We start from the raw sequence: 10,756 nt of genomic DNA, 5'->3' as shown, positions 1-10,756 counted from the left end.
CAAAATTGCATTTCTACCATCAAATAAATGTGGATTCCGAAGTCAATCACCTATATAACTAGCTCGGAAATTGAGGGCTTGTATCGTGGCGCTCATTATAACAATAATAATACTACTAATTCATATATATCGTGGCTCAAACAATCACTACTTATAATTCCAATAAGCTCGAGTTGATTGTCTATGCTTCTTATCACGACGTCTCTTGGGATCCCATGCAATTTTCCAACTATGTCTTCTAAAATTCCGTGCCATTTTCTAACTATGTTTCCTAAAATCTCGTGCAATTTTCCAACTATGTCATCTATTTTGACGGAGGGAGTACTATATATAACAAATTTGTACAATAACAACAAATTAAACTAAATGAGAAAAATAGATAGAACGTGCAATTTTTCAACTATGTCTCTTAAAATCTCGTGCAATTTTCCAACTATGTCTCTTAGAATCTCGTGCAATTTTCCAACTATGTCATCTATTATGGGACGGAGGAAGTACTATATATAACAAATTTGTACAATAACAACAAATTAAACTAAATGAGAAAAATAGATAGAACGTGCAATTTTCCAACTATGTCTCTTAAAATCTCGTGCAATTTTCCAACTATGTCATCTATATAACAAATTTGTACAATAACAACAAATTAAACTAAATGAGAAAAATAGATAGAACACTGCGTTTTGAATGCACAGCACAACCCGCAGATTTGTCGGAATATCATCATTAAAAAAATCTCGGACATTTACATATACATACACATTGCCTCTTCCTAATAATTTCCCCGAGCTCTCTTAATCTCCTTGGCCTATCCTGTCCTCTCTATTTCACAATTTTTTTCTTATTATGGAGTATTTTCCATTTCTTCGCACCCCGATCTGAATATGTTTTTGGGGAAATTGTACTAAGTCTGGAAATCTCAATATCTACGAAATCTTTACTAAGTTGGGGAATGGAGAAATACAATATAACTCGCTTTGTTCATACCAAGCCTTGTACAATGGCTTTATCACAAAATATCGGTAATGAATTTCTATCAAAATTCGTAGTTACTTTTGTTTGGATCTCTGAACAAAAAAGTACGTGGTGGAAGTGAGTTAATCCGGTGGGCTTGGGCGGCTTGGTGTGATGGAGGCACCGGACGTGAGTGAAGGAGCGGCGATGGAAGTGTGTTGGGCGAAGACATCGGTGGAAGTGCGGGAGGTGGTTGATGGGGAGAAGATGAAATGGCCATTTGTAAAACAAAATAAAAGAAAACAATCTCCATGGCTTATATAGTGATTTGAGAGGAACAGTGATTATTGAAAAAATAACTATGCGCAGGCATTATATAGTGAGAATTGTGGATTTGGAAAACTATAGTGAACAAATTATGGATTTGGGAGATATTTCATACTACATCAACAAAATTAGAATTAAGTAGTACGTAGTTATAGATCTCGCATTAATACTTAACTTTAAAAAAATACGATCAATTTAGTATTTGTGTTATTTTAATAGATGTTAACATTCTGATTCACTTTACGTAGATAAACATGTAACAATGGATGAATTAAAATGATAAATTATGACTATTTTTCCATGAGCAAATAGAGAATAATACATCTCGCCTTAATTACTTAACTAAAAAGTATGATCAATTTAGTATTTGTTGGTTTAGATTTTTACGATTCAATAAGTGAAAATATGTTTACGTTCAAACATAATTAGAACAGTTATTTTTTGAATATGGTTCACACATAATAAGATTAATGCAGTGGGAAGATATTACTTTTAATGGGATTATTGTAAGAAATAAGTTACCTCAAAGATTTATTTATTTATAGTTTGAGATATTTTATAAGATATTCTTTCTCACTCTACCCAAAGGTCCCATTTTCTCTTTATTTGTGGTTACGGTTTATCTATACTGTATAATGTATATGCACAAGAGTATAAGTTTTCGAGAAACCCTCTATTAAGCTTTTGATCATGTTCAATACTTCTACCATGCATTTATCATTAATGTAATTATTAATTTAGTGATGGTAATTAAATTCTAATTAGGACCCCTAAACTACAGCCACTCACATTCCAACATTAATTTACTTCCCTCACACATAGAATAATTAATAGTTTAATACTGTTATTTAATTTGGCACATAAATTAAACACGTACGATTAGTATAATTGAATGCAACATAGAACATGAATTTTGATTTATTTAAACAAGATTGTTTATGTAATCCATACTGATCATCATGACTGAATGCGGTAGTGATGATGAACTAGCAAATAAGCAAGATGAAAGTCAAATTTTTATGGTCTGACAAGTAAAGGATTGGTTTTTCAATTCAATTACTTCCTAGCTATTTTCAATTGATCAATTACTTGCTACTTTACATCCCCCTTTTCTCCTTTTCTTACATGATTAGGGATATAGTGAGCAAGATATAGATTGTTAGTTAGTGGAATTGGCAATATTTTTCTTTTGTCACTGTGTTTGTACTAAACTAAATCCATTAGAATTTTTGACGAATTTTGACAGTTGTAAACACTATAATTCGTACATCACCATATATAATCAATACAATAATGTAAATATCCTATTATAAGAAAGTAAATATAGATAAGATGAAAAGATTTAATTGCATGTGAGTGTTAGTTAAATTCAATAATAAATTCAAACTGCCTACCTCAATGATCAATCTCTGTGAATTCTGAAAATAACAATAAAGTAAAATATTTTGATTAGAAAACAATTGGATAGAGGAGTGATTTGAAGGGTTGTTTGGACAAATAGAGCGTGCCCAACAACAAATCCATTACCGATAATTGCATGTTCAATTCCTCAAATTGCCTTTCCGATCTAGTACCTGTATTTACTAATTTAGGGAAAATATAAATGTACATAGATTGTACATGTGCATAATATAATATCTTTAAATTTTTAAAATTATGTGAATTTAATTAAAAGTTAGTTTTGTTATTTATTGTATTATATGCAGCAATAAGAAAGACGTGATATAGAAATTTTATGTTGAATCGTAACATAATTTCAAGCTTGATTTGAATTAATTTATTAGGATAACAACTACTAAAATCATTTGTGTATAAAGTAAGACTCGACTCTTTTCGTTAAATATATAATAAAAAAAAATATAATATATATATAGGCTATTAATTGGTTTCTGCCTTGTCTTAATGGAAACAGAATGAGATAAGAGAAGGCCAAAAAAAAAAAGTACCGGAGAAAAACTAGACATGCAGAAAAAAAGGAAATTGTCCGATATGATTGAGGGTTGTGAATCGGGAGACGAACTCAGGATACGATTAAATTACTTATCCGTAATAAGGTGTGTATAAATCACACTTTTAATCTTAATGTTTTATGTGGTTGACTATTATGTGTTAAATTAGAGTAAATATTTGGATTATATGTGTAAGGGATGTTATTTATATATTGTATTGAAATTATTTAATAGAATATGATTTGGATATATATTTGATGTAATAGGTATGTTTTGCATATGGTATTGGAATTATATGAATCATATGATTAAAGAGGATCTTTATTTTCTGGTTTTGCAATAAAGAGTGGATTTGCATATAATGGGACTCACTAAATTAAATACAGAGTACTAATTATTTTTAAATATTTATGTGTACATAGTCATGCATGTAGGTAAACTCAATTTTTTGTTATTGTAGCTAATATTATATTTTAAACAATCAGACGAAAATGCACTAAAATTACTTATTAGTAAAGCTGAGAAAATATAATAAATCTACTAATGTATTGTTATACTGAAAATAATTTTCATTTAAAAATTATAAATAAACATATCCATTCCATGAAAATAATTACTCCTGTTTTTCTCTAATGAGTTGAACATTATTTTCCACTAATAATATTTCAATATTTTTTTTTCCTATCATTTTAACATTAGTTTATTGTATACTAATTATGTATATGGAAAATTGTTTTTATTTGCAAATGTTAATATTAAGTTGCTCTTAATTATCTTTGCATTATAACTTACACATTAGCTTATAATGTTTGGCTTAAAATTAAAATCTATTCGTATTATTTATTCAAAAGATTTTAACAGATAGTAGTAAAACACATATGAATTGTGGTTGGTTCGATTATTTTATTGGGTAATTATTCATTTGAGGAAAACAAAAGTTGTTAGAAGAGGTTGTTTCACATTTGTCTTTTTCTCTAAATAACTGTTACTTATTTTGTTAACATAAATTAACATTAGTCTTATATGAAATTTAGCGTCATTAGTACTTAATAAGAACATCTCCATTGGAGAGGTAAATATAGAGGAAAAAAATAACTACCATATTTACTTTTTATTCATAATAGTTTATCATAATAGTTTATTCAACAATGAAAAGAGTATTTGAAAGTTTATATCTTCTTCAATTTTGAATATATGCATATGCGTTCTTAATTTACCTCTTTACGGTGGAAATGGTCTAAGAATAGATTGGTGTTGATTTTTGTGGAATAAAAATCAATTTTATGCAGTATAATAATATCAAAATTTAGTGTTATTAAAAAAATATCTAAATTGTGTACTCATTCAATTAAAACTTTAAAATTCATAATATAGTAATACTAAAATTTAGCGTTATTAATTATATCAAATTTTGTGATATACTATATTCAATAGTATTTAGCTTCCATAAATTAAATTAAAAAATTATATATTTGTTCAAGAGATGGAATATATCTTAATTAATATATAATCTATTTATTAATGTTAGTGATACAATGTCAATTTTCCTAGATTGTGTATTAATAAAGATCAAAATTAATTAATTTCTGTCTTATGTAGTGAATCTATAGTGAATTTGAAATAGTATGAACTAATTCAAATATTATATAGTAATATGATGCTATATAGCATTACTAAAATATATAATTATTAATGACATATAATTTGATGTAATGAAAATCAATTCAAATACTACGGAGTACTACTAGTATATAGTATAATATTAAAATTCATATTAATTGTTAGGAAGTTGAATAGAGAGGGGAGATGTCTGATCATGAAAAACACCCGCGTATCAAGGATACAATCCATTGTTTTGGGCCTAAATCCTTTCAATTAAAAAGGTTTGTTTGTGGAATATCAGTTTGATAAGAAACTGTGTATCTTGCCATCTAACTTATCCAACATTTTTCACAGTTTACCTATACCAAGAGCTGGCCAAATTTTGGGCCTTGTGGGAAATAATGGCATTGGAAAATCAATTTTACTTAAACTTTTGTGTGGAAGCCTCAAACCTAACTTGGGACGCTTTAATGTAGTAACTTTCTTTACCTATGAATTTCAATTTGAGTTCAATTACATGAATTTTAATGTAACTTTCTTTTGCAGGATCCTCCTGACTGGCAAGAAATTTTGGCTTATTTTAAAGGATCTGAGCTGCACGATTACTTCATCCGTTTTCTTGTAGAAAATTTGAAGGTTTCATAGTTTTATTTTAAAATTCAATTGCATATCAAATAGTACCAATTAATTAATTAATTAATTAAATTATAAAATTGTCAGGGAAGCTGCAAGCCCCAGCACGTGTGTAACATCCCTAGAGTTGTTCAAGGCAATGTTGGGAAACTTATTTGTGTGGCAGAAGATAATGCAAGAGATATGATACAAGAACTTGATTTGACTGAGCTTATGGACCGTAATATGGAAGATTTATCCTGTGGAGAGCTTCAGAGGGTTGCAATAGCTTTTGCTGCTCTAAAGAAGGTAGATATCTTTTGTTTTGATGAGCTTTCCACTTTTCTTGATGTTAAACAAAGACTCAAAGCTGCCCAAATTGTCAGATCCTTGGTGAGGCCTGATAAGTAAGTAATTATTTTATGTTTTTTTAAAAAAAAATTGAGTAGGAGTACTACTTATCAATTATCATCTTCATCATCTTTAATTAATTTGTTTTCAGGTATGTGATTGTGGTAGAGAATGATCTTAGTGTGCTTGAATATTTGTCGGACTCGATATGCTGCATTCATGGGAGACCTGGGGTGCATGGCCTAGTTACTCTTCCATTCTCTGTTACAGAAGGAATTAATATTTTCCTGGCTGGATTTGTGCCAACCCAAAATCTTATGATTAGATATAAACCTCTCAAGGTAAGCTGTTACTCCTACTACTTAGTAAGTAGTTAATTCCCATCCATAATTAAAATTTCTCTTGCAGAGTTTTGTGGCTGCACGACAAAGTGTTGCATACAAGTATCCAACCATGACTTTGACTCGGGGAAACTTCAGGCTCAAGGTTGAGGAGGGTGAATTCACTGATTCGCAAATTCTTGTGATGCTCGGACAAAATGGGACAGGAAAGACGACCTTCCTACATATGCTCGTACGTACATTTAATTTGTTGAATATATACTCCTACTAGTTTGTTTGCTTTTATTAATCTCAACAATGAAATGTTTATGTTAGGCTGGTCTTTTAAAGCCTGATTCTGATATGCTGGAAATTCCCAAGTTCAATTGCTCTTACAAGCCACAGAGGATTGATAGTATTAAACCTGAGTATGAGATTAGCGTAAAAATGTTGTTGCGTGCAAATATTCCCGATGCATTCAGGAATCCTCATTTCTTATGCAATGTGTTCGAACCTCTATCGATTCAAAAATTTGTGAATAAAGATGTTGGGTACCTTTCTACTGGAGAATTGCAGAAGCTTTCTCTCACTCTCTGTCTTGGAAAGGTCAGCTCATGTTTTTTTATTTGGTTCAAATTACAAAACTTAGAAATCAATCAATAGTATTGCTAATTAGCATGGTGTTCTAATTTACACAGCCAGCTGATGTATATCTGATAGATGAGCCAAGTACATATCTCGACTCAGAGACTCGTATTGTTGCTTCAAATGTCATAAAGAATTTCATACGTCATGTGAGGAAGACTGCAATCGTTGTGGAGCATGATTTCACCATGGCAACATATCTTGCTGATAGGGTGATTGTGTACGAGGGAAAGCCATCCATTGATTGTGTTGCCAATTCACCTCAATCGCTTTTGACCGGAATGAACCTCTTCTTATCCGTAAGCTCACCTCACATCTATTTTTTTTTTTTAAATCTTGTATATATGATTATGGTTTACCCATTTTTTGAATGTGTAGCACCTGGATATCACACTCAGAAGGGACCCCACAAGTTCGCTGCATCGATATAACAAACATGGCTCGACCGAGGATCGGGAGCAGAAGGCTACTGGATCATACTATTATATGGGTGACTAAATTGCAAAACTATGCTTCCTTGATTACAATAAGAATATGAGGATTAAGGAACAAATACTACATCTATTCAAACTATTAAATTGTGCAATCTTATATTATATTATTTCAGCTTTACCCTTCTATGTTGGTGGTTCTTTTTATTTTGAAATTTTCACTGAGCTATCTAAAGATGTTAAGAGTTGTTCACATAAATTTCATTGGTGGTTTTTTTTTATTGCGTTATTACATTGTTCAAATCTAGGATAACAAAGGTTGAATCCTTTAATTAGTGATGTATAGTTTGTACTCGTGCATGTGAGTATATATAATATGTGTGTGTTTTTTGGCTTCTGTTGTGTGTAACTAATTTCTGAAAAAGGAAAATTCTTGGATAACAACAATACAAACAATTCTACAACTCTTCTGCAAACTCTGTTAATTGTTCCACATCAATTAACGAACTCAATTCCTTAAATAATGAGACAAGTAGTGTGAAAAAATGGGCACAAAAAGATAATGATTAGGTGACAATAACAACATACGCCTTAATTTACTGAATAAGCAAATAAACAAAACATTATTTCTTATACATAATTCTCAACCCATTGTACATAATATTTTTCAGACAATCTCATTCGTAATCAGAGATTGTTCTAGGATTCAGCCACACACATTGTAGAAAGGAAAAATAACTATTACAGAGATTATTATAATCAAAGTAATTTCTTTACTTCTACACACACAAATGCATGAACTTCCACACATTAGGACTTGGCCACTTCAAAACAGGCCTTTAAAAGTATACTCGATTTTGCAATGTCTATAATTTTTTTTCTCCCAAAAAGCCTAGATATATTAGTAAATTATAAGTCGAGCCAAATCATGCGGTCGGTGATCGATCAATTCCTAGCGAAATTGGGCGCCGGAATATGTCTGACCGAACGACCAGCCCGGCCCCGCAATATTGTAAGACACGAGGCTCCGGCCATCGCCCGTGGTGACCTTGAACGACAAGCTTTGCCCGTTGAGGTAAGAGTTGCTCTGCCAGTTTTGGCCCCAATTTCTCGACATGGGCTGCCATGCGGTTCTCGATCCTTTGATGTAAACCGAGTGAACATCGCCCGACCCTCCCACGTTCGTCACTAATACGAGATTGAAATACGAGTGGCCGTTGATTGTGAACCTAATTCCACCCCGCCTCTGGCAAGGCACCCTGTGTTGTCACAAATCAACAAATAGTTACATAATTGTATTATTGTACAATTTCAAAATTGGGCTAGTGAGGGACCACTATGACATTTTCACGTGCCACATTAAATTAAAACTATTACTGTACAATTAAATGAAACAAAGTTGGGGTGGAGCTGTCGCACCTTCGATAGAGGACGGGCACAATGCCGGCCCTGTACTTGGCGATGTGGAGGAAGACGGGCTGGGAGAGATCGAAGTGGTGTAGGGGAGGGTCGCAGCACCCTCCCGGTGGGCAGAAGTTAGTGGCTGTCACGACTATGGAGCCACGGAGGCACGACTTATCGTTAGCGCAAACGAGCTGAAAGCACGCACCGCAGCTCAAGCCGTTATCGAAAAGAGCAGTGCTCAATGCTGCAGTGTTAGTGCCATAGCCCGTGCTATATAGGTTGCCATAGCCACAAGCCCCACCTTTTTAATTGAGACCAAATCAACTCAAATTATCAAAATTCAACAAGTGGACTTATGTACTAGTAATAAATTAAATTTTGTTACATACCCATTGTTCCAGAAGCATCCCCTCCTCCATAGAAAGTGGCATGGGCATTAATCCAACCTCCGTAGTAGGCATAGGCAGTACTTGAGCATGACAGAAATCCCATCAACAAAATTGTGAAAGTAGCCATTTTTTTTCCTGAAGCAAAACAGAAATGTCCCTTTTTAGCATTAAAGATATGGAAATTAATTTCAAAGAGAGAGGGGAGAAATGATTTACTGTAGATTTTGAGCATGATTGTTGAGGGAGTTGTGAGGGAGTGAGCAAATTAAAGTGAATAAATAGAGGGGATTGGGAAACAATGAAGAAGACGTGGGATAAGTTTCATCAATGGTATAGGGCCATCCAAATTCACAATGAAAAGTTTGTTTAATTTCCTTAATTTTTGAGAAATTAATGCTTTGTTTTTTTGTCAGGAGGTGAAAAAACTTTAGTTAAATCGACCCATGAGATCATGTACATACGAAACGTGGATGATTTTTTGTCTATCTTGAAATGGATAGCAAACACTTCTCTTCTCCATTTAAGATTGAAACTTTATAAAAAGGAAATAAATTTAACCTTTTTTGTTCAATAGTAGTGTCATACTAATACATTGTTGGAATTCTTTTTTTTATAGGATAGAGTGGAAAAGAAAAGAAGAATTGAATTCCGAGAGAGTTTTCCTATTCTTGATTTCTTCATGATATGTAACTTTACAACCCAAAGATAGAGCACTATTAAAACACATAACTCTCACGTTTTGACAAGACACGACTTTCTTTAGAAGGGTGTTTATGAATTGATTGACATAAAATTAAAGGCTAAAATGCACAAGCAGGGCAAGCAAACAGCTGTGCTCCAACAAAGTTAATGACTTTCCAAACGAGAATTCACTAGTTTACGTGCAACATGATTCACAAATTCACTATTTTGGCGTTGGTTGAATTGTTATAGGATCGACCTAATAACAACTCAATCTGCGTAGGTCAAATTTGAATACGACCTATTAATAAATCTAAACCCGAACACGATTCCAATCTGTTACATTCAAACCTTAACATGGCCTGCACATGACACGAACTCATTCGAAACATGATTCGATTTGCATTGACAAAACACGAACCCGATGACACAATAAAGACACGATAACATATAATGAAAAGTAAGAAGATGATATCCTAATTTCAACTCTACGAGTTATTGATGGGTTATGCAAATCCAACACATGCCCATTACCCAATAAGTGCACAAAGAGGGTAAAATTTAAAGCTTTTGTTCGTGTTCATGTCACGTCAAAAATTGTCAGGCACTGATTTTTACCGATCACTATGCACCCCGTATTTTTTATTTCTAGCTTGATGGTGATATGTCCCTTTCGAGCAACTAGGGTTTGATTGAAATGTGATGGTTTATTTAGGGAGAAAAACATGGGATAAGAGATGAGGTTATTAATATGGTTATCCTTGTAGAGAGAGAGTGTCACATGCGGATGGGGTCATGAGCAGACAAGAGCAGTGGTCGTTTATAAATGCGTGGTAGACTGGACTATGATTTCATTAGTTCAAATATGAATGTACAATGCCTTGGGATTTTTCTTGTGGGCATTAAATTTTATACTGTTTTGAGGTTGCAGAGTTTGACATAAAGCAAAGCTCCACATGATTAGGTTCTCTCATTATCTTAACTTTTTAATTCATTCCCAATTATTAGTGCTCGTGAATTTGATATTATGTGACACTTTTTGGATTTTTGGGCTTTGTAGTTACTTATGGAAGAGACTTCATATTAATCAT

The 10,756-nt window shown here is 32.6% G+C and overlaps 2 protein-coding genes across 2 annotated transcripts; one reads left to right on the top strand and one right to left on the bottom strand.

Moving 5' to 3' along the window:
• Nucleotides 1–1,128: 1,128 nt before the first annotated feature.
• On the top strand, nucleotides 1,129–7,585 carry LOC125206872 (ABC transporter E family member 2-like). Its single transcript, XM_048106086.1, has 8 exons — nucleotides 1,129–1,236; nucleotides 5,379–5,468; nucleotides 5,553–5,851; nucleotides 5,947–6,136; nucleotides 6,204–6,368; nucleotides 6,452–6,721; nucleotides 6,814–7,059; nucleotides 7,139–7,585. The coding sequence occupies exons 1-8, from the start codon at nucleotides 1,129–1,131 to the stop codon at nucleotides 7,256–7,258; spliced, it is 1,488 nt and encodes a 495-aa protein (XP_047962043.1). The 3' UTR covers nucleotides 7,259–7,585.
• A 218-nt stretch (nucleotides 7,586–7,803) lies between these two features.
• LOC125205062 (expansin-A10-like) lies at nucleotides 7,804–9,336 on the bottom strand. The gene is made up of 4 exons (XM_048103865.1): nucleotides 9,201–9,336; nucleotides 8,985–9,119; nucleotides 8,611–8,896; nucleotides 7,804–8,450 (listed from the first exon to the last, which is right to left on the bottom strand). The coding sequence occupies exons 1-4, from the start codon at nucleotides 9,214–9,216 to the stop codon at nucleotides 8,144–8,146; spliced, it is 744 nt and encodes a 247-aa protein (XP_047959822.1). The 5' UTR covers nucleotides 9,217–9,336; the 3' UTR covers nucleotides 7,804–8,143.
• Between the last annotated feature and the right edge of the window lie 1,420 nt (nucleotides 9,337–10,756).

The sequence above is a fragment of the Salvia hispanica genome, chromosome 2 (genome assembly GCF_023119035.1).
Source record: "Salvia hispanica cultivar TCC Black 2014 chromosome 2, UniMelb_Shisp_WGS_1.0, whole genome shotgun sequence".
Lineage (NCBI taxonomy): Eukaryota > Viridiplantae > Streptophyta > Magnoliopsida > Lamiales > Lamiaceae > Salvia > Salvia hispanica.
The sequence above is the reverse complement of the archived record's forward strand: the minus strand, read 5'-3'. Positions and strand labels throughout refer to the sequence as shown.

Coding starts and splice junctions, on each gene's coding strand:
- LOC125206872 (XM_048106086.1), top strand. CDS start 1,129: ATGGAGGCACCGGACGTGAGTGAAGGAGCGGCGATGGAAGTGTGTTGG. Junction 5,469..5,552: donor TTCTTGTAGAAAATTTGAAG/GTTTCATAGTTT, acceptor TAAAATTGTCAG/GGAAGCTGCAAGCCCCAGCA. Junction 6,722..6,813: donor TCACTCTCTGTCTTGGAAAG/GTCAGCTCATGT, acceptor TAATTTACACAG/CCAGCTGATGTATATCTGAT.
- LOC125205062 (XM_048103865.1), bottom strand. Junction 8,897..8,984: donor GGATGCTTCTGGAACAATGG/GTATGTAACAAA, acceptor TCAATTAAAAAG/GTGGGGCTTGTGGCTATGGC. Junction 8,451..8,610: donor GTGCCCGTCCTCTATCGAAG/GTGCGACAGCTC, acceptor GTGACAACACAG/GGTGCCTTGCCAGAGGCGGG.